This window comes from Ailuropoda melanoleuca, chromosome 3, assembly GCF_002007445.2.
Source record: "Ailuropoda melanoleuca isolate Jingjing chromosome 3, ASM200744v2, whole genome shotgun sequence".
Taxonomy (NCBI): Eukaryota; Metazoa; Chordata; class Mammalia; order Carnivora; family Ursidae; genus Ailuropoda; species Ailuropoda melanoleuca.
Window position 1 is genome coordinate 54872485 of NC_048220.1, and position 23744 is coordinate 54896228.

Below are 23744 nucleotides of genomic sequence, written 5' to 3' on the forward strand. Positions count from 1 at the left end.
TATATATATATATATATATATATATATATATATATATATATAAATACCCAGCAGTGGAATTGCTGTATCATATGTAGTTCAATTTTTAGGTTCTTGAGGATCTCCCATACTATTTTCTGTAGTGGCTGCAGCAATTTACATTCCCACCAGCAGCGCGCGAGACATCCCTTTTTCTCCACAGCCTCACCAACACTTGCTATTTCTCTTTGAGACTAGTCATTCAAACAGGTGTGTGGTGACTACTCATACTGGTTTTAATTTGCATTTCTCTGATGATTACTGATGGTGAACGCTTTCTCATGTGCCTGTTGGCCACCTGTATGTCTTCTTTGGATAAATGTCTGTTTGGATCTTCTACCAAAAGTCGGATTGTTTGGGTTTTTTGCTGTTGAGTTGTATGAGTTCTTTATATATTTTGGATGTTAATCCCTCATCACATAGGATTTGTAAGTATTTTCTCTCATTCTGCAGGTGATCTTTTCATTTTGTTGATGGTTTCTTTGGCCGTGCAGAAGCTTTTTTGTTTGATGTAGTCCCACTTGTTTATTTTTGCTTTTGTTGCCTTTGCTTTTTTTCTTTCCTTTCTTTTTTTGATGTATTACTGACTAATGAAATAAAGCTGGAAGAGTCACACAGGTTGAAGCAATAGTTGTTACTCCTCACAAAGCCAGAGTGAAGAATGCCTGTGAGGGAGTTCTCGAATTCCATCCCCTCCTGTTGCAGTAATCACCCATTTAAATTTTGCATTTCACCTGCAAATTGCAGTTTTGAATTTATGTGCATCATATTTTGTGTTACATGAATTCTTGACATTTGCACACACGACTTCATGGTGTGCTGCAGGTATGGTTTTGCCACCTCTTAGAGCTGCCTGTTCTATGGGACTTGAAATCAGGCTCTACTACCTAAATTACCTGGTTAGTTTCGTTGCTGTAGATTATCAGATTAAGTCAAGTTTCTGATATTCTTTTATTGAGTTAGTTAGTCTTACAATCATCAGCTCAACTGAATAATTTGCATATATCCTTTCTCCTCTGAGCTGCTTTGCTGGTCTTATTAGTATGTATTCAATTTTCATACCATGGTGGTTGGGCTAATTGGTAGTAGTAATTTCACCTCTAACAATAGAAGGTTGTACTTAGATCCTGGCACTATTACTAAAATGTAATAACATTAATAGAAAATTGTTGTGTCTCATTTCCTTTTCAAAACANGGGGGAGTGGGAGAGGAAGAAGCAGGCTCATAGCAGAAGAGCCTGATGTGGGGCTCGATCCCATAACGCCGGGATCACGCCCTGAGCCGAAGGCAGACGCTTAACCGCTGTGCCACCCAGGCGCCCCTCATTTCCTTTTCAAAACCCTCTCCAAACTCATTACTAACTAATCCCAACTCTGCCTCTTGAGAGAGAAGCCAATGGATTAGATGAACCTTGCAGATTGAAATAGAGTAAATTTAGCTAGAGCTAAATTATGAACATAATCATAGACCAAGAATCAGAGATAGTAAGAGTTTAGTTTTGAATTCAATTCACATACCTTAAACTAAAATCTGAAGATGGCCNCTTTTCAAAACCCTCTCCAAACTCATTACTAACTAATCCCAACTCTGCCTCTTGAGAGAGAAGCCAATGGATTAGATGAACCTTGCAGATTGAAATAGAGTAAATTTAGCTAGAGCTAAATTATGAACATAATCATAGACCAAGAATCAGAGATAGTAAGAGTTTAGTTTTGAATTCAATTCACATACCTTAAACTAAAATCTGAAGATGGCCTGCTCTGAATGGAACTTCTAGACATACTGTCTGATTGCCCTTTGCTCTTACTGGTGGAAATGTAAGGCTTCCAGTTCTTTGGAAATTAAAAAAATTATTTTTCCCTTTTGAAGTACAGTAGGCAGCAGTATTCAAGTTTTGGGGGAATGTGGAGTGCTAGAAGGAACATAATAGATTTTCTACTTTCCAATACTTCTAGTATCAAATTCATTATTTTGTAAGACCCTAAGTACGTGGGAAAGAAACAATACAGATCCAGTATAAAGACAAAGTGTCTTTTAAAGAGTAGACATTCTTGAGTAACTAGGTTTTTGCCTGTTATATAACTTTTATTTTTTCCTACTGTAAAAGCAACACCTGTTCATTGTAAAAATAAAAATCGGATAAGCAAAAGAAACGTAAATAAATGTATACTTATACAACTCAGAGATAGCTACTGTTCATGTTAGCATTCTGTTGTGTTGTCTTGCAAATCTTATTTGGAGGGGCGCCTGGATGGCTCAGTCGGTTAAACATCTGCCTTTGGCTCAGGCCATGATCCCAGGGTCCTGGGATCGAATCCCACATGGGGCTTCTTGCTCAGTGAAGAGTCTGCTTCTCCCTCTGCCTGCTGCTCCCCCTGCTTGTGTGCTCTTTCTCACTCTCTGACAAATAAAATTATCTAAAAATTTTTTTAAAATTTCTGCAGGCTGTGGAATTGTTCAAACAATATTTGTATAAACCAACAGAAATACTAAGTAACTTCTAGCGAGTATTACCCATTTGGCCCTTGCCTTTAAAATAACTCGATGTACACTCTTACAGCTTGCATAAAAATTACAAAGTTTGAAAGTACTGCTGGCTTAATCAAAAGCACTTTATATAAATAGAAAAGTAGATTCTAGTTTTCGTAGATCACCTCTATCAGTCAGGTTACAGTTAAGAAAGAGAAACCTTATCATATTGTTTTTATATCAGGATTTTTTAAAGTAAGCCCTGCACCCAACATGGGGCTTGAACTCATAACACCAAGATCAAGAGTTGCCTACTGTACAGACGGAGCCAGCCAGGTGCCCCTGCACCAGGATTTTTAACAGAGAACTAGTGGAGAACTGTAAATACATAAAGGGAACGCTTGGGTCTCACAGAGGCAGCAAATCATTTTGACGACATACTGTGTCCCACCACACCCATGCTTTCTGTTGCATTCCCTGTATCGTTTCTCACTGACCAGGAGAGTAGGACCAGGAGCGCTGGTCCGTCGGTGCATGAGGGGCCCTAAGGCAGATATCCACTGCTTAGGGACACAGGAGAAACAGTGACTTGTGTGCTCTCACCTGTCCCCTTTGTACTCTAAGCCAGTAGTGCTTTTCCTAGTGGGCATTTTCAGGGCCACTTCTTTGGCCAAATGCAATCTAGGGTTTGCAAATTTAGTCTTCTCTTGAGGGCCATGATCTAGTGAGGAAAATTGTGTTGTACTTTTTCGGGTTCAACTGTCCAGCCACTAGGAGAGTGATAAGAACGGGGGACTTTAGCCATGTGGAACATGGTAACAGTGTTAGTTGACATTACTTATAGCTTACTGTCACACTGTGCCCCCTCAAAAAAAATGTTTGTCTCAAACGTCTTTCACTGATTATCCCTTTCTCCCTGTTCTCCCCAGTCTTTGACCTTCTCCCATCCTCCAGCCAGAGGCTGAACCCAGCTGTTCTGCAGCCGATCCTGACAGACCCCACCCTGAATGAGGTCTACGTGATCTCCACCTTCAAGCTGCACACTAAAAGTTCAGCCACCATCTTTGGCCTTTACTCTTCAACGGACAACAGCAAATATTTTGAATTCACTGTGATGGGACGCTTGAACAAAGGTAAGCACATTTGCAGAAATCATTTTCTTAAGACTCTTCTTTTCCTATTCCAGCATTTGGGGTCTACTTGCCTTAATTAAGATGGTTCCGTCCTACAGTTTAATCCTCCTTCACCATTCATTTCAGTTTTCAATACCCTGTTCTTATTGTACCTTGACCTGTACGGGGAGGGCGAGTTGTTACATAGCGTGAGAACGAAGACTTGCTTATGGCCAAAATGCCCATCTTTGTGTTATTCCGGATCCAGTTTGGAAAGGGACAGGACCCAGGACCATGAGGCCACTGTCTCAGTTCGGGCTGTTATAACAAATACCGCAGACCGGGTGGCTCACACAACAGACATTTATTTCTCACAGTAGTGGAGGCTGAGAAGTCCAAGATCAAGGTGCCAGCAGATTTTGTTTCTGGAGAAAGCCTGGGTGCTGTCACCCTCCTGCTCTGTCCTCACATGGCCTTTCCTCAGTGTGTGTGAGTAGAGAGAGGGAGCTCTCCGTCTTCCTTTCCTTATAAGGATACTAATGCCATCGTGAGGGTCCCACCCTCACGACCTAATTTAAACCTAATTACTTCCCAAAGACCCACTTCCTTATACCACCACATGGAAGGCTGGGGCTTCAACATATGAATTTGGAGGGAGGGAGGGACACAAACATGCAGCCTGTGGCAGCCACCCCCACCGTTCTTGCCTCCCCTTGGAGGCACGTGGCTTAGCAGACCTCACTCCCAGCCCCCGCAAGCAGTCTCCTGGACTTGATGGGGAGAAGCTCCCTCGGTCAGTAGAACTGAACGGGCAGTTCTCTCTTCCACCTGTTTTGTGCCAGTTTACACAGGTCTGACACCTGGTAGTTTGCTTTGCTGTCAAGTGTTTCACTGCAGAACGAGGTACTACAAATCCTAAGAAATGGCTTGCAAAGAAAAAGGTCACGATTTTTTCATCTCCTTCCCCTCCACCCGTGCCCCGAGGACAACACCTGTTCCTGCTTATTGAGGAATGTGACAGATACGTGTTCCTGCTGCCGTATGCTTTTAATAAAAGAGAGAAAGGGGAACTGGTCCTTCTGGCTAGGTTTCATTTTTATTTCAGTTTGCTTTACTCGTAGTGCGTGAGACTATCAGATTCCAGTTGTGATTGAACACTTAAATTTTCAGATATTAGGAGCTGGAAGAAATTCCCCATTCTTAGCTTTCAGAAGATTCCAGAGGTGAAAGCAAGAAGGAATGGGATTTTAACCCCTTCGATGTCAAGTTCCAACCTCCCCCTTCCCGCCCCCCTCCCCACTCACATGTGCTCTCTCTGTACCTCGGGGCCCCTCGGGTGCTGTGGTGAGGTCTCCAGTAGTGAAGGGAGCCTTGGGACATGGCTCAGCAGATGGTCTAACCTTCCCTGCTCCCTTTGCCCCATCCGCAGCCCTGATGGGAGGTAACTTCACCTATTTCTCTGCCTTGAATCAGCCCCATTTGCCACCCATCCCTGAAAGAACTACTCGTGCCCTACTAAACAGGTTATTCAGTTTGTGGTCTATAAAAGCCACCCTTCTTCATCCAAAAATCAGTAGCTTCTCTGTGTATTTTAGAAGAAGATTTTTGTTTAGCTCGCCCAGCTGAGTGGCCAAAGGGCCCTCTGTAGAGTGAAGCACTCTGTGTCTAGCTGCTTGCCCTCACTGACTTTCCCCCTCCATTTTGAAACTGGCCAGTGTGTGTGAGCCCACTGTGGAAAATCCGTGTTGCCTGGAGACATAAGGCAGCAACTTCCCGGAACCGATTCTTTCTGTTGGCTCTATCTGGGCAGAGGTAACGCTGGTGGAGAGGTCGCAGTGTTTGTAAGTGTGTTTCCTTTGGACAGCTCGTGTGACTGAGCTGTAAACACCGGCTCATCTCCATGTTGATGAACGCCTCTCCACCCTCCAAGCTGTTTGAGAAGATAACTAGCTCTTAGAATTCTTTTTACAAATATTTTCTAACAGAATCCAGAGATGAGGGGCGCCTGNTAAGGCAGCAACTTCCCGGAACCGATTCTTTCTGTTGGCTCTATCTGGGCAGAGGTAACGCTGGTGGAGAGGTCGCAGTGTTTGTAAGTGTGTTTCCTTTGGACAGCTCGTGTGACTGAGCTGTAAACACCGGCTCATCTCCATGTTGATGAACGCCTCTCCACCCTCCAAGCTGTTTGAGAAGATAACTAGCTCTTAGAATTCTTTTTACAAATATTTTCTAACAGAATCCAGAGATGAAAATTGTCAGAAAACAACAATTTATACCAGAGTTTGGAGAGTTGAAGATTCTGACATAGAGAAGTTTCATAGGAGCAATAGGAAAAAAAGACAGAGATTTGCCAACACTGGTGAATCTGAAGGTCCTAGGAAGGAACAGCAGCCCATTCTGACATGAACAAGAAGGAGAACTCACTGGGTTTATTAGCTCCCTGGAAAAGGCAGGGCATATGTTGTGACTCCCTGTTGAGGCATTTGGTGGCAGCCATGCAGGCCTGACATAATTTGAGGGGGCTGGGGGACCATCCTCTTCCCCGGGGGTGAGCCCCAGTCATTATCTAGGGCCCTCAATGAGCTCCTACAATAAACTCAGTGGATTCCGTGAAGACCGTGGAGCACAAGTCTGCCGAGCTCTCTGCTCCTGCCCTCCCGCTCCCAAGCCGTCCTTCCCGTGGCCGCCTCATCACTGTTTATAAGCATAACTTGGCACAGTTATGCCTGACAGCAGACATATTTAGTGGCTTCCCATTTGAAACTGAATAAGGTACACATGTCCTTGCTAGGCAGTCAGGATTTTCTGCTGCATGACCCCCAACCTGCCTTTGCAATTTATCCCTCCTTCCAAGCCTCCTGTAGCCTACGCTGGAGCTGGATGGACTCGTTACCAGTCCCTGGGCCCACCCATGCTGTCTGTCCTTCTCCGTCCTTCATGCTTGCACTCTGCTCCCCACTGGTACATTTCCTGCACCGTCTAGAGTTGCCAGATCCTACAGATGCAAGCCCCAGCTCCTGTTCCTTCTGACATCTTTTATTATAGGACTTCGTCCTTCTGTAGAAGGTACTAATCTTAGTTTGCCTTGTATGAGTTACCTCTAGGTCTTCTCTCCAGTAGGCTGTAGGCTCCCTTACCTCTCGTTTGTGTCTGTTGCAGCGCCTAGCACAGGGCTCGTTCGTAGAAGCAGCTCATGAGCAAACTGAATAAATGGAGGCTGAGAAGAGTAGCCTTGTTTGTTGAAGAAGACCTGCAGTATTGCGTAAATTCTGGAAGTGCGCAAAGTCCGGCACACAGTAGATCTGGCTCAAATTCACTAATGAATTAATGAATTTTGAAGACCATTAGGATAAGGTTATAAAGGAAGTAGAGTATTTCTGGGGTGAATGACCTACCAGGTTGTTAGTAATACAGGCGGTACAATCTTGATAGAAATAAGCATTCTACAGAAACCACCTGGCTGGACAGAAGATCTGGTTGATGCTTTTCTTGTATCTAGCATAGGGCACCTTTCCAGTTAGTATTTTGAGTTTGAGTCACAGTTAAAAAATCTTAACAGCTGTGTCCCCATGAATGTGTCTCTAAATTGCTTAGCCCTGGTTTACTGTCTCTACAGTGGGGTGATAATAGCTACCTCACAGGTTGATTGCAAGAACTGAATTATATAAAGTGTGTGTGTGTATATATATATATATATATATATATATATATATATATATGCTTTAGACTGTGAAGCTCAATAAAAATTTGAGGTTCTTCCATAAGCTTCTATAAGATAGGTAGAAATGAAGAGGGAGAGAGAAAGATCTCTACTTTTTCGGCAACTGTCTGAAGAGGATTTGGTGAACTCTTGGCTTACCTTGATAAGGCTCCACCTTTCAGGAAAAGCAAACAAAGGGCACCTGGGCAGTGCAGTTGGGTAAGCATCTGCCTTGGGCTCGGGTCATGATCCCAGGGTCCTGGGATCGAATCCTACATTGGGCTCCCTGCTCAGCGAGGAGTCTGTTTCTCCCTCTGCCTCTCTCATGCTCTCTCTCTCTCTCTCACACATAAATAAAAATCTTGAGAGAGAGAGAGAGAGAGAGAAAACAAACAAGAAGAATGGCTTCTTTAGTCTTAATTTGATTGCCACAGAGGAACGACTTGGTGCTGAGTAATGAAAGGAGCCCCAAGAATTTGCAGTAATGACTGCAGACAGTCAAGCTCCTTAGCCTAAGGATAGGACGTGTCAAATAGTTAGAGCAATGGTTCACAGAGAAGCCTGTGGGCTAAAGAGAAACACAGCATGAGAAAGAATAATTTCAAAATTAGAATTCTGAACCCAGTACTGAAGGTGGAAAATGAGGTGCATCAGACATTAATATTTATGGAGCCCTTATCACGTACCAGTGCTGAAGGCTCAACACTCATTTTCTTTTTTAATCTTCACAGTATCCTTGTGAGGTGCCCTTGAATTAGCTCAATTTTATAGTGGTCATATACAGAAAATGGAAATAATTTTAGTGAACTTTAGGACAATCTCCTGGAGGGCTGTATTGTTATCCTTGTGTTTGGGGATTACTGGGAAAGAAAGCTGGGATTATCTGAAGGTAAATGGGTTCACTAAAAAGAGGTCATGCTGAACTTTTTTTAAAGTAACAATTCTAAGCTGATAGATCAAAAAGATGCTGTGAGCATAATGTATCTTGACATCAGAAAATAATTTTATGAAGTCACTCATTATACCTTTCTGGATACTATAAAAAAGAATGAGCTAGGTAAGTAGTATGGTTAGGGGTTGGTAAGCTGTTTTATAGCAAAGCATCTAGAGCTTTTGTCAAGGCTCTATCTTGGGCATTGGACGTATCGGTGACTTAGGTGAAGACATAAATAGTATTTTATCATGTTTGCAAATAGCACATAGCTGGAAAAGACAGTCAAACACATTGATGTCATCATTAAGATTAACAAGGTCCTACCAGTCTGACACACAGGCTGCAATCAGTCAGGTCAAATTTAATGGGAATAAACATAAATCCATCATCTAGGTGTGAAAAGTAAGTTGCCAAAGTGCAGGGTAAGGGGTACGTACCCCAAGAGTTCTGGGCAACAACACTGAGAACCCAGCACAAAGCCTGCTATTTAGTAGCTCTTCAGAAATGTTTGCTGAATGAATGGATGAAAAGATACAGTGATATAACAGTTTTTTAAAATCTCCTTAAATTTTAGGCTTCATTAATGCATTCATGTGGCCAGATTAAGGGAGCTAATGAGTTCTACCTTTTTGTTAACTGTCCAGGCCACATCTAGAATGTTGTATCTCATCCTGGACACATTTCACAGGGACATGCTTAAGTCCAAAATTACCTTAAGGACACTCATCAGAACTATAGGCCTCTATACCCCATTTTTTATGACATCACAAATCACAGTGTTAAAGGATCTGGAGAAATAAAGGAACCAGATAGAAGACATGAGAGAGATGAAGGTTGCTTTAAAATATTTGAAGAATAGCATTTAGATGAAGGGTAAGACTAGATCTGTCTATAGCTCTGAAGAGTACAGTTAGGACCCATTGGTGGAAGTCAGAGGGAATAGATATTGGCTCCGTATTTGGAAAATCTTAGAGAGCAATCCAAAAGTGAAATGGGTTTCTCTGCAAAGTAATTAGTTCCTTGTTCCTGGAAATGTGCTGGTGGAAGCTGTACTTTTATTGACAGGGTTTGTGAAGTGAGGTATTGAGCTAGACAACTTACAGTGCTCGGATTCTGTGGCTCTGCTAAGGCCAGAGAGGTTCCATGGGCGCCTAAGGAATTGCTTTGCAACTCTCTCCTACCACCCGACCTTGGGATTTTGTGCACCCTCACAGCTTTGTCGTCAACCAGATAGTTGAGGACATGATGAATCTCATAACTTCTCAAAATATAAAGCGTTCTGCAGATGTTTAACGTAACTGCTGTGCTTTCCTTCACTGGATGGTTTCTTTGCAGGGGGCGTGTGGGGGCGGGTGGGTGGACACACATCTACTATGTATACTTACCTTTGTTCAAACTGCTCTAAGAAGATTTCAGAACCTCCAGACTGCATCCATCACACCTCGGAGTCACCCAGAGTACTTTCAGGAAAAGCAGTTTGATGATTTACCTTCTACATGTCTTTCCAAAGCACTAAAGTTACAAAGACCCAGTGTATAGGGCATAAAGATAAATAAGCAAAGGCAAACAGGAACATCCATCACAAGAGACATTAATGGCAAGAAGGCTTTTTTTTAATGTACAATTACTTAAAAAGAAGAGGAAAGGTTGACAGCAGTGGCTTTCATCGTATATTTAGAAGTGCCAAAGAGCAAAGCCATTTGCCAAGCAAAGCAGAAAGCCCCGGACTACCTTCGCGCGTTGGCTGCCCGCAGGCCAGGTCACCCTGAACTCTTTTGCCCAAGCAGACAAAATACGATCATTTCCAGTCCTTGAAAGCTGACACCCTGCTTCATTGCTTTGACATTCAGTACATCATAATAATTTTGACTACCAAGTCCACTTTTTAACCAGCACCTTTTGAAAATTCCTTTCCGAGAGAGCAGTATCGCAAATCCTCCTTGCTTGGGTTTGCTCCTTTGTCTCCCGCCAGTCGCGGAGACGGCCTTTAATCAGGCGAGGCTCTGTGGTTCTGCTGTCGGCCCGGTATCCGGCCATGGAAATAGAGCCGTAAAATCTGACCTCAAATTGTCTACTGTACAAAGACAGAAGTTTAGAAGGAAAAGATTTATAAAAATCAGTGGAAACGCCCTTGTACATTGTTTAAGAGATTGTGGATTAAAAAAAAAAATCAGAGTGGATACAGGACTACTCTATTTTATCTCTTTTTTATTCAATAAGTAGTTATATTTGGTGTTGTCAGATGCTATAGTATATGAGAAAAAATAATAAGAAATAGAATCCTAGTCCCAAGCGCTTATGCTCTGATAGAGAAGATAAGGAAATAAACACAAATAGATATACTCAAATTTGCAGTTGTGTAGCAGTTTATTTTCTTAATGACCACCACTGAAAAAAAGGAGACCAAAAAGGCAATTATTATTAGCTTCATTTAATAGTTTAAGAAATGGACACTTGGCAAAATGAACAGATGAGGGTCACATACCTATTAGGAATCTGGGCCATGACTGGACCTGCGTCCTGGGAAGGTAGAGCTAGAAAAGTCCAGAGCAAGTGTTATGGGAACAGGAAGGAGAACAATTGCCAGGCTTCGGGAAGAAGGAAGACTTCAGGGAGGTGGGTGCCTTGGAGCTGAGGGTTGGCTTCAGACATGTAGCAGTGATGGATCAGGATGGGGAGGGATGGAGAAGAGAACATTCCACACAGAGGGAAGGATGAGGGAAGCCAGAGAAAGCTAGAGAGAGGTGAAAACCTAAGACGTGTTGTTTGGCTTGGCTGGGCATCAGCACGGAGGGGAATGAAGGCGGGGGGGAGGGTGGCAGCTAGTCCTGGGGCCAGGAGATTAGGCGTGACTTAGGATCCGCTGGGGAGCTCTTGAAAGATTCCATTTGCTTGCTGGTGTGTGGCTTTGAGGAGGAGGCAGTGACTTCGTCAGAAGAGTCCTGTAAGGAGCTCAAGCTGTCAAGTCCTGTCAGTCCAGAGAAACAGCAGCCAGAAAGCTTCAGTAGGAAGGTGAGTCGGGAATCTGGGGCCATACCCAGCGATAGAACAGAGTAGAGGCGGGAGACGTCCGTGGAGACCCGCGACCTTCGGTTGTAGTCAGATGCGCACCGGGTCTTTGCACTGGCCCTGTGAGAAGCAGGCTGACAGCACCAACAAGCGGGCTTCAGCGGGTGGTGAGTGAAGAGGGCCTACGAGAACTCGGCAAGCCGCAGCTGAAGAGACAAAGATGCGTCCAATGACTGTTTTCCCCGAGTGTGGTGCTCCTGGAGGTGGTGATGGGCCAAGGTGCGGTGGACACAGGAGAAGACCGCTCCTTCCAGCTTCAGGCGGCTGGCTCTGCCCTCCTGCTGGACGAGGAAATGATTGTCTTACTAGCTCTGTAGTACTTCCCCTCTGTTTTGCTCTCTCTGCTGTGTGTGTGTGTGTGTGTGTGTGTGTGTGTGTGTGTGTTGGGCTAAGATAGGGCTAGGTGAGCCCTGGGAAAGGAGACCAGAGAGAGGAAAGCAGCCACGTCTGTTCTCTCCTGTTCCATTTTCGCTGGGGAACTTCCACCCAGCAGGCTGCAGGCTCCTGGAGCCAGAGCTGTAGACTGTTTCTGGACTCACTATGACTGATGTGAAAACATTGAGTTTCCTGAGCAGGTGCCTGTCTGCCCTCTGGGGTAGTCTTACCGCTCTGAAGATAAAATAAGTATTGAAGCACTAAAGTAAGGAGTTTGCAATAAAACAGAAAAATGAAAAATGGAAGCCATAAGAGAAATGAGAATTACTGGATCAAATATGAAGAATGGTAAATGTCAAAGCACTTGATAATTTTTCTGCTAACAGACATTGTGAAGATGGAAGTTTCCATAATTCTTCGTTTCCTTTTTCCCCCTCTTGCTATTGTCACAAGATCTAGGAGCAGGAGGAATGTGTCATCTCAGTATTGTGTCGCAACAGAAAGCAAGGCAGAAGTCTAGAAGGTCCGTAAGTGACAGCATGAACACAGTCGGAGGTTTTGTCCCGGCAATAGATGGTGAATTGCCATTCTCCTAACTTTTTAATCTACATATGAAGCGCTTCCAATGCCATCACTTTATTATTCAGTGAAAGTTCCTGCGCACAATGTTGACTGTGCCCCTGCTATGTGTGAAGTACTCCACCGAGAACTAGTTATAAAATTAAACTTAGTGATTCCGTTATGAAAATAAATCATGGCCCACATGCCCTGGAAGGCCTGTTAAAAAGCAGGCAAGATGCCCATGAAAATAGGTTTCCTTTGAATTCCACAGAACCATCACTTTGGGGAAGAAAACCAAGGCTATTTGTTTTAAGCCACTGTGGGTGTGTCCTCTTCAACTGTTAATATGAGGAGGCTAGATTGTGGCTGGAAAGAGAATTAGGAGGTGTTGACTATACGTGTCTATGACCTAATTGAAGTTTGGTGGTCCCAGTGGTATTTTCATTGGCCTGTAAAAACTCCAGGTATTTGTAAAACTGTTCAAAACAATAAAGAAATAAGAGTTTAAAAAAGTTGAATTAGTGGGGCACCTGGGTGGCTCAGTCGGTTAAGCGTCCAGCTCTTGGTTTCTGCTCAGGTCGTGGTCTCAGGGTGGTGGGATCAAGCCCCACGTCTGCTTTTCCCTCTCCCTCTGCTCCCGCCCTCCTTCTCTCTCACTCTCTAAAATGAATGGGATCTTTAAAAAGTTGAATTAGTGAATATGTTCTGGTCGGTTTTACCCCTTTGAGAACCATATATGCCTCCAATCTCCAGCTTAGCAGTTACTATTTAAATTCTCAACAATGGTAAATAAAGGTGTAAAAATTCTGTGGTATCCCATATTTAAAATACCTCAAGAATTTCTACTCCTGTGTCTTTTCTTCCTTCCCATTCTTTCTTTTCATACACATTTATTTACATCTTAATAGTACTTTACTTCAGAAAATGTAGTGTTGTCCTATAGTCATACAAAGGCCTTCTAGCCAGTCTGTCTTGCCAGGTCTTACCAATTCTTTGCTCTTGGTAAGCAAGCAGTGGTGACCACATAAGCATTAAAGATCTCCTTACTCCTCCTGGGATCTCTCTACATACAGAACCTAAAGCCATCTGGCCCTCTCCAGCCGTGGTCAAATGGAAAAGCAGACCTAGTCAGATTGGAGAAGCAGTGGGAATAGCAACCTAGAAAGTATAATATATTTGGAGGAGGTCTTCAAACGGACTCTGAAGTTTCACAGTAGTGGTTATTTTCTCTGGCAGTGCTGCAGCCTGAACAGCCTGCCTACTCCGGGACATGGCACCAAGTCGGCATCTACTCTCCACAGAAACGGTACCCGAGGAAAGACAGTCCAAGTTCCTTGCTACAAATCATACAACTTGACAGAAGCACAGTTTGCGTATATGTGTGTAATTCGTTTCTTTTTTGTATTATATAAGCATGCATGTTTCTTGTGCAAAAATTAGACAATGAGGATGAGCAAGAGGAAAAACACATCATCCAAGCAACCAGCAATGACATATTAATGTTGACATATTTCCTTCTAATTTTATGTATATTTTTTCTGTATGAAATTACACCATGACTCAACCCTTTTTTCCCCACAGCAAAATACTGGGAACATTTTTGTGTTTGTAGTATGCACCTATTCCATAGTATTCCATTTCATGATTACATCATAATTTAAGTAGCCAGCCCACCCTCTCTTATTCCACATACATGGTGTGCCAAATGTTTCTTATGTATTTTTGAAGTGATTGCTTCTGGTAATGAACTTGGGTTTGGCATCGGTACCTATGAATGGATCTGGAGGTGTTCTTGGTAGGCTCACTAAGCCCTTGGAAGCAATTCACTTTGGTCTTATAGCAAACCTCACCCGTTGGGCTTTACTCCCAAAGGCCCAGCAGCCAGGAACAGATTTCAGCGCAGGGCTCAATAAATTCAAGACAATAATGGAATGAAACCAGACAGAAAACCAGAATCCTAAAATGTGTATGAGTTTTTATTTAACAGAAAGTGAACATGCTTGAGCTTAAACAAGATAAGTGAATAGATAGCTACCTGCGTAGAAAAAGAAAAAACAAAGAGAAAATGAGGTCATGGATCCTCTTCCAGTCCTTCTTTTGCAACCAAGAATATCTTTGGTTCTCTAACTGAGCATCGTTAAACTGAAGATAGGTCGCTGAGGGCTGGTATGGCAGATTCTCCCCCTTGCAGGATGTGCTGACAGAGGCCTAGCCATACGTCACGTTCTTTTAGTCATGGAATAAACCATGCTCAAATTCTAGCCCTGCCACTTAACGATGTCCTCGAGCAAGTGCCTTCACTTACCTGAACTTCACTTGCGTCATGTGGAGTTACTCCAATTTGCTAGTGTTGCAACGAATAGAGATTAAACGCTGAAAGCAGCCCAGGGCAGCACCGAGCCCCACAGGGTGGTGCTCAGGACATGTTTGGTAAGTCAAGGTCGGCGTCGAGGAGCTTATTGGATTGCAGACTCTCGATGAGTTCTGCTTGCTCATCGTACTTATCGCTGTCTGAAACAGCATATTTTCAGATTTACTACTTACGGTCTGTCTTTCATGAGCACAAAGCATCCTCAGTAACAGTGGGTTACCGGTGCCTAGAACAACGCCTGGCACTTAAGATGTGGAAGATGTCTGGTTCCGGCTGACTTGCGTTCTTTCCGGTAACCCAGCCTTGGGACCTGGAGGCCATCGAGCAGCGACTTGCTCTCCCCCGACTCTCCTTATCTCACACTCACCGATCTGTGCTTGGTTCCAGCCATCCTCCGTTACCTGAAGAACGACGGGAAGATTCACCTGGTGGTTTTCAACAACTTGCAGCTGGCTGACGGCAGGCGGCACAGGGTCCTCCTGAGACTGAGCAACTTGCAGCGAGGGGCAGGCTCCGTGGAGCTCTACGTGGACTGCGCCCAGGTGGATTCTGTGCACAATCTCCCCAGAGCCTTTTCCCGCTCCTCCCAGAGTCCCGAGCCCGTCGAATTGAGGACTTTCCAGAGGAAGGCACAGGTAGGAACCCACAAACCATTCTCCAAAGTGGAAAGATGGGCTGCCAGGCTCAGGGGATGCAGAGGAATAGGCCGAGGGCAGGAAGGGGTCTGGCTGCGTCCTTAGAATCACCTGGCGCTTAAACTCTGCTGGAGGCCCCCCCCCCGCAGGAGAAACTGAATCGAAATGTATAGAAGTGGTGGCAAGGCGTAGGTGTTCTATGCAAACGATGAATCGTGGACATTTCGTCAAAAACTGAGGATGTACTGTATGGTGACTAACATAACAATAAATTATTATTAAAACAATAAAAAATAAAAATGCCGATTCTAGTGGGAAGCTAAAATTGAAAGCTTCTGCTTTAGTGCTAAGTGAAGACTTTTGGGATATAATTGTGGAGTTGGAAAGGATTAGCAAAAATTGAACAGTCTTAGGGGGGCGCCTGGCTGGCTCAGTTGGTAGAGCGTGCGACTCTTGATTGTGGGGTCATGAGTTTGAGTCCCACATGGGGCATGGAGATGACTTAAACGAAAAACAAAATCTTAGAGCGATAGGACGATTTATTTTTAATCTTTCTATAATGATATTATTTATTTTAACAAAAGTGATAAAGAATGATTGGAAACTGCCAAGGGCTTAGGAACAACATTTTTCACAGGTCTTATTAGAGCATCCCTAACTTAAAAAAGGACCTTATTGCCAACTTAGTTCCACGAGGCCTTAAAGGTTCCGTCACCTCCGTCGTCTGTTTTATGCCATGTTGATGATATTTTTTTTTTATTATATCATGGTACCTACTGTAGAAACTGCCACATGTATTTCTTTTAAAATTGTGTGTTAGGGAATAGTTTGTTTCCTATAAAGAACTAGCATTCTTTGTCCTTTCCATTAATTTTAACTATAACTGGTCATAGTTCCTCAATTTTATCTGATGTGGAAGTCAGTGCCAAAATCAGTAACTGTAGTCATCTGTTATGGCCCATAATGTTATTTTCTGAGCCTCAATCCTCACTTTGCATTTCTATTTTATTATTTTATTATATGTGCTTTAGTTACAAGCTGCTCTGAGCCCTTTGTACAAAGAGGCTGGATGTAAATAATAATATCCATTACAACTAGGAATGCTGAGGAGTTTTACATAATATAAAGTATAAAATAATACAAAATAATATAAAAACTATGAATCTGATACTGGAATTTTGTGCTTGGAAAATAGGAAGCATCTTCAAGCAGAAATTGCAAGAAAGCTAAAATCCAAGGATTTCGGAGGTTTTTTTGCAGAAAAAGAAAGATGTTTGCATACTTAGTATAGATTTACATAGAAAAAAAACAGTGACCAGAGACATATACAGAACTTTATTTCTGAATCCCCAAAGTAGCCCAAATAATCAGAATGATAGAAATTGCATCACTGTCATTTCAGAAATTGGTGTCTACTACCAAATAAGTCACTTTCTAAAGGCCAGGAGTCAGCCACAGCAAGGTCACCAGAAACTATGCTTACTGGAATTTTTTTCAAAAGTTCGAAGTCCTTAGACCATCAGAGACTACAGTGCTCTATCTTCATAGTCACCTCATTTATTCAGTGAGTTAACAAATAGGTATAATCACTTACGGTTCGGCGGATGCACGTGACCCTCCCCACTTCCCGTTCGGCGGGAGTCACGTGACACGGCCCCACTTCCGGTACGGCGGTATATTCTAGGCATTAGGGAAATGCATAGCGGGCAAAATAGTCATGGCCCTGTCTCCATAGAGCTCATAGCCTGATGTCTGAAACAATATCCGTTATATAACACGTGTTGCATATGTCATAACTTAGCTAAAATATAAAGTAGAATTCCTCTGAAAATCCTTAGCATCCTCATTTTTAAAATAAGGATGATGACTTTACATTAGCAATTAACAAAAACTTTTCTGTCATGAGTATATAATGGTACAATTAAAAGTTATAAAATAAAGGGGTGAGGAAATTGACCTTGTGACTAACACAGAATGATTGATATCAACACATAATGTAAAACTATGATTCCAGCTACCTAATAACCATAGAATGTGCTGTTTATTCATTCTCCTAGCCCAAGACGATCAGAGACTTCGCTAAAACCTGGAGCTAAGACATGCTAAAAACAATAGTGTTTAAAATTGAGATCAGTATCTTATTTATTACGGTCTAAACTCCATAAATAAATTCCAGACGATTCTTAACAGGCTCCTGCCACAAAATAACTTGTTCACCATGAAACGCAAAGCCTTTCCTCTCCTCAGATCCCCCTTGATGAACCCTCAGGCCAAGCTGGATGCTAACATGTTCCTAGGCTATTGGCTACTTCCATATTTGCTTCCGTCAAAAGGATGGGGCTGGCAGTCTTAGGAAAAATCAAACCCGCAAAATTATGTAAGATGTCGGAGTCCAAGGATACCAGGCTACTTAGTCTGTTAGGACAATTGTGTGAGTGTGCAAGCACGTTGGCTTTTGAGCAGTGTCAGCAACGCGTGGTATGAATGTGATTTCTTCCAGGACTTCTTGGAAGAGCTGAAGCTGGTGGTGAGAGGCTCGCTGTTCCAGGTGGCCAGCCTGCAAGACTGCTTCCTGCAGCAGAGTGAGCCACTGGCCACCACAAGCACAGGTGTGGGCTCTTGGGCAGTCGGCACACCTTCATCCATCCAGATAAAGCCTCAGCCCCCGAGGGCACTGCGTCCCCTCACTGAAAGGTGGACTTCGGCAGAGCACCCCAATAGGATGTGTCTACAGAAATCAGGCTCTGGTACCAAAGTCCAGGACTAAAAATATCTCCATTGCACTTTTATTTTTATAACTCGGGAATTTGGGCTAACAGCCAGCAGCATCATTATCATGTCTTAGGTGAATTAGATGAATTACCCCCAAGTTAAATTCCCGTACCCTAGGTATCTGTCATGACGGTTCTCCGGGAAATCATTTGTTTTTGAGCCGCTGTAGGAGCGTCTGTTAGTGGCTGAATGCTCCTTGCCTTTTGCTATTGCTACAGGAGACTTCAATCGGCAGTTCTTGGGGCAAATGACACAACTGAACCAGCTACTGGGAGAGGTGAAGGATCTTCTGAGACAGCAGGTAACGACGAGGACACCGCATCAGAAAACCCCAGTCCTGCCAGAGATCTCATCGTACGAGCTCATGGGGCTGCAGGGGCTGCAGAGGCGGGGAGGCAGGCCAGGAGGCAGACCTCAGGTGGCCCCATGCGCCCACCACCCTGGGGGTCTGTTAGGAGGGCTCTGGAGATGGGGGACAGAGGTGGGATAAACACCATGGCTCCGAGCAGAGAGGGTGCCGTCGGGGGCTACCTGAGCACCCCGCTAAGAAGTGTTTACTTAGATTGCTACACGTGAATTCTTTCATTCCTGGATTATGTATCAGATCCCCCTTTTCCATCTTGTTTTTCCCTTCCCATTTCTAAAGGTCAAGGAAACGACATTTTTGCGAAACACTATAGCTGAGTGCCAGGCTTGCGGTAAGTGCTGTTCCAATAACTGCTTCGTTCTGAGTTGAACGGGCAGGTGAGGATGGATGAAGGGCCTAGGGGAACGCTACTTTGACCGTGGTTTCTGGGCGACTGGCAGAGTTGGAGGGAAGGGGGAGCTCGTTGGGAAACCAGGTTTCATTTTGTATCAGCTGTGTTTCTTTGGTGGTCACTAAGTCTATGGATTGTTGTTTTTCTCTAGGTCCACTCAGCTTTCAGTCTCCAACCGCAAACACACTGGTGCCCCCGGCACCCCCAGCGCCCGCGACGTCCCCGACGCCCCCCGTGCGCCGCTGTGATTCCAACTCCTGCTTCCGCGGCGTCCGGTGTACGGACACCAGAGACGGCTTCCAGTGTGGGCCCTGCCCTGACGGCTACACAGGAAACGGGATCACCTGTTCTGATATCGATGAGGTAAGAGTTCAACTCGATGGGGTAGGGGATCCCTAAGTATCTTGGACACCCTGTAGCCAGGTGGATGACTAAGGGATGACTTGGGGTGTCCTCCAGGTGACATAAAAACTACACCGTCATGAGCCCTTAGAGAGCACGAGTGACCACGAGCAGGGGCACGAAGGAGGCACACAGTGCTGTGGCTGCGTTCGTTATATACCCTGTCTCTGTCTCCAGCTGTCGCCTGGGCCGTGCTGCTACCGTACTGACATTTGTACTCCAACACTGATTATTTCTCCGATGCAGTCAGCATTAGTTTTGATTTTTCTACCCTTCTACATATGTGGGAGGGGGAAGATCTGTGTTAGGGTATACTTCAGGGCTTGCAACTAATTTCTTCAGCCTTCCTAAACTGGAAATGCAGAGGGGGATCTTAAACCCACAAGACCTGTGGAGGAGGTCCTATAACCCGTAAGTATCAAAGTTCTGAAGGAAGACACATATGGCAAACGCAGGTTGTTCGGCCGGCTTGCAAAACCTCTGCAGGAGGCTGGTTCAAGGGCATGGTTAGCCCGTCCTTAGTCCAGTCCCAAAGCAGTGTTCACATAGGTAGCAAGACGACCACCAGAATATGCCTTTCCCTCCCCCCCAGGCCAGAGGAGGGCTAGAAAGAGAAAGAAGGGGGCAAGGTGCATGCAAGGAGTTTAGGTGTGCGTGCATATGCACACACAGACACACACACACAAGGAGTTTAGGTGTGCGTGCGTATGCACACACACACACACACACACAGAGCTCCTGCAGGCTCATGGTTGCACTCAGCTAATTACTCCCTCAGGTAGTGAGCAATTAAGATGGTCTGTAGTAAACCCTCTATTGGAGAATCATCGTGCATGTTTCACAGAACTGCATCTGGATTCTATCTGTGAGCTGGAATTTTCCTCCTTTTGAAAGCACAGGAAGTGGTCATGTTTTTTACATTAGTTGAAGTGGTTAAAAAAAAAAAAAAAAAAAGAACCAGTCCCCTAGACTCCGAGAGCTTTGGAAAGCCACAGACTTGATAGGGCATAAAGGCAGGCCCAGACCCTGACAGACCACGTCTTACCAGAAACACAAGCACCCTGGCTGAGTCTTCTCTGGACCTCTTCATTTGAGAAGTTGGCTCAGGAGTGTGTTTGGAGTCCTCTAACAGCCAGCTGACAAGCAGTCCAGGAGCACTGTCCTTGCATGGTGATTTTTAAATTACAAGGTAGAATATCAGGGAATTGACGCTGGGAGGTAGACTGGTGATCATGAAGGACCATTTCACTTGGCTGTGCCATCATTCTGTGATAGAGCAAACCCCACCACAAGGCGACTGCGTGTGTCTGGGATTCTGTGGGTAACTATAAAACAAGAAGCTTTTCTTTCCTTTTACCATTTTGGTCACTGACAAATGGAGAGTTGAGTAAACAAGCACGTCTGAATAGATGAATGAAAGTTTGTGTTTTCCCTGTGTGGCTTAAGACTTTGGTTTTGTTTTGTTTTGTTTTTTTCCTTTCCAGTGCAAATACCATCCCTGCTACCCAGGCGTGCGCTGTGTGAACTTGGCTCCTGGCTTCCGGTGCGAGGCCTGCCCCGTGGGCTTCACCGGCCCCATAGTACAGGCTGTTGGCATCAGTTTTGCCAAGTCAAACAAGCAGGTGGGCTGAAGTGATGGTCTTTCTATTTATTTTTTTAATCTGAATTACCAACCAAAAAAACTTTGGTTTGTTCCCACCTCTTTCATTATAACCTCTTTGAACAGCCAATGCCACAGGGAACGTCACGGTGCCCCAAGGGCAAATGAGGACGCTTTCCGACTCATTTCTGAGCGTGTATGTTCATAGTGCCTAGTAGGGAGGAAGCTGTTAAATCAGGATAACAGAGTATTGCTAGGAAAACAGTGAGAGGGGGAACCCTAAGTATGTGGCGTGATTTCAGGCCTCTTCTGTGAGCCACTGAACATTTTGTCCTGCAGAATAACTTGAGAATCAGGGAAACAAAAGCTTTGAAAAATTAGGTCACTTTTATAGAGTCACTGTTGCTGATAAGAAGCTGTTTCAGAGATGAGAGGATTTCAAGAGTAGAAATAATCCCCTGAGGAAACCGCCCTTCTTCCTATATAAGCTATAAATTGCCATAAAGCACTCGAGCACTTTGTGACAGTCTCCACTTATTTCCAAATGTACTACTATATCCTGGCCATTATTTAACTGACTGACTGTGAAATTCTTTTTGATGCTTTCAACCCTTAAAAATGGTTGGTCTATAAATATATTTTACTGCCTTAGGGAAATTATTAGGTTTGAAGAAGGGCAGGGGTTCATGATTTTCTAGCCGCCTATCGAAGGATTCTAGAGGGCATCCTTTTTTAGACTAGAAAAAGGAGGCAAGCTGGACACACAGGAGTGACAAGAAGCCATTAGAGTAATGACCCAGAGTTTTTCTCTCTCTCCTCTAAAGACAAAACCTCCAAGACGAAACCAAGGAAAAGAGACAAAAGGAAATAACTGGTGCTTTATGTGAGCTAGTCAGATTTCCAGAAGTGTGGTGGGCTGAACTGAAATAGAAGGGAGCCACCTTGCCACGGCTCAACAAATTCATGCTCACAGGAGGTGGGGGCTGGGTGTCGGCCCTGGGAGTGGGGATCTGGGGTTTGAGCACCTACGTGGACCTTGAGAAAGACCCAGCACCCCTTCCTAAAGACCCGAGCCTCAAAGAGCTACCCTACCCATGAGGAGGAGATAAGAAAACTGCTAGCCCCCACTAGCGACAGGGAAGCTGGATGTCCTCTCTGGGACATGATTGACAAAAAGGAAAGCTGCACACAACAAATCAGAGCCCCAGGTCCCTACCGCACACCGTCAGCAGCTCCACATCTGCCTCACACGTGTAATGTGGGAGTACAGGCCGGAACAGTAAAACCCCCAGGGCCCTGGCTACTGCCAGCACCATACCACCTGGGAAGAGTCTGAAACTCACTGCCAGTGGAACATGGGAAAACAGAGCCACCAAAGATAGGTTCACAAACAGAAATGGTGATTTGCTTAAGAAGCTACCATGAGGAGGGACGCCTGGGTGGCACAGCGGTTAAGCGTCTGCCTTCGGCCCAGGGCGTGATCCCGGGGTCCTGGGATCGAGTCCCACATCAGGCTCCTCCGCTATGAGCCTGCTTCTTCCTCTCCCACTCCCCCTGCTTGTGTTCCCTCTCTCACTGGCTGTCTCTATCTCTGTCAAATAAATAAATAAAATCTTTAAAAAAAAAAAAAAAGAAGCTACCATGAGGAAACATGATGCCTATAGAACAATTCGAAGGGATAAAGAGAAAAAGGAAGGAATAGATGCCATAACTAAAAAAATAGGACAACATGAAAAAAAAAGAGGGGGGCAACTCTGAAAAATAGCCAAGTTAAATTTATTCACTGAAAAATGTAATCACTGACATTAGAAACTCAGTAGGTGAGGAGGGCGTCTGGGTGCCTCCATCAGGTAAGCATCTGACTCTTGATCTCAGCTCAGGTCTTCATCTCAGGGTTGTGAGGTCAAGTTCCGGGTTGGGCTCCACACTGGGCGTGGAGCCCGCTTAAAAGCAACCAACAGACAAACCCACAAAACTCAACAGATGGGCAAGACAGCTATCAGAGAATGTATAGAATGGAAGGTGGATGTAAGGAAATCATCCAGAATGCAGCACCGAGAAATAAAGCTATGGAAAATATGAACAAGAAAGAGGTTAAGAGTCAAAAGAAGAGATGAATGAGAAAGTCTAATATTGGTTTAATAGTGATTCCAAAGAAAGAATTGAAAGAGTAGGAGCAGAAGGAAGCTGAGAATTCTCCAGAATTGAAGAAAGCTAGAAATCTTCAGATAGAAGTACATGGAGTACCAAGCAGGATAGAGAAGAATCTTCCTGAGTAAAAAGGTTGTAGCACAGATTAACCATACCAGTTGTGTTTTCTGAACAACTTGAAATACCAAGTTGGCAACTATCACTTAAAATTAGTTTGAGTACAGATCCGTACAAATGCAAGGAGGTGGCAAAAGTGACGCTCCTGTTAGCACTGTACCTGAAATTCCATGCCTTCATGCAAAGCTATCAAAACAAAGCAAAATTTATTTGCACTTCTGCTTAAACTGAGTATGTCTTTACCCTTTTCTGCCCTAGGTCTGCACTGACATTGATGAGTGTCGAAATGGAGCATGTGTTCTCAATTCTATCTGTATTAACACTTTGGTAAGTATTTTTCATGGATGATGTTATCAAAGCAGATCAGTTATTCAAACAAGTGTATGTTTATGAATCGTAACCCCAAACACACATAGAACAGAGGGGCACAATATATTTGATTGGCAAATGAAGATAAAAGTTTCTGTTGAAAAAAAGTTTTTCATGTAAGAGTAATTTGATAAGTAATTTTTATATAAGAAAAATTTTATAAGTGCCAGACCTTAACCAAAGTTGCCATGTTGGGCTTTCAGAAAAATATTTATTGAATAAAAACATCGTTCTTGTATTTGAAAAATGTGAGGAGCTTCTGAGTGTATCTGGTTCAGAAGATGCATTTTATTGGTGATGACACAATCCCCAAATAGTATTCATGATTTG

The 23744-nt window shown here is 44.0% G+C and overlaps 1 protein-coding gene across 1 annotated transcript in view; it reads left to right on the forward strand.

Moving 5' to 3' along the window:
- The window catches only part of THBS4 (thrombospondin 4), a 42596-nt gene that overhangs the window by 2500 nt on the left and 16352 nt on the right, over positions 1–23744 (forward strand). The window contains exons 2-9 of the mRNA XM_002916215.4: positions 3418–3621; positions 14998–15245; positions 17746–17854; positions 18236–18318; positions 18664–18715; positions 18927–19138; positions 20662–20799; positions 23304–23372. Of these exons, the coding sequence (XP_002916261.1) occupies positions 3418–3621; positions 14998–15245; positions 17746–17854; positions 18236–18318; positions 18664–18715; positions 18927–19138; positions 20662–20799; positions 23304–23372 (1115 nt within the window). The remainder of the gene's footprint in view (positions 1–3417; positions 3622–14997; positions 15246–17745; positions 17855–18235; positions 18319–18663; positions 18716–18926; positions 19139–20661; positions 20800–23303; positions 23373–23744) is intronic.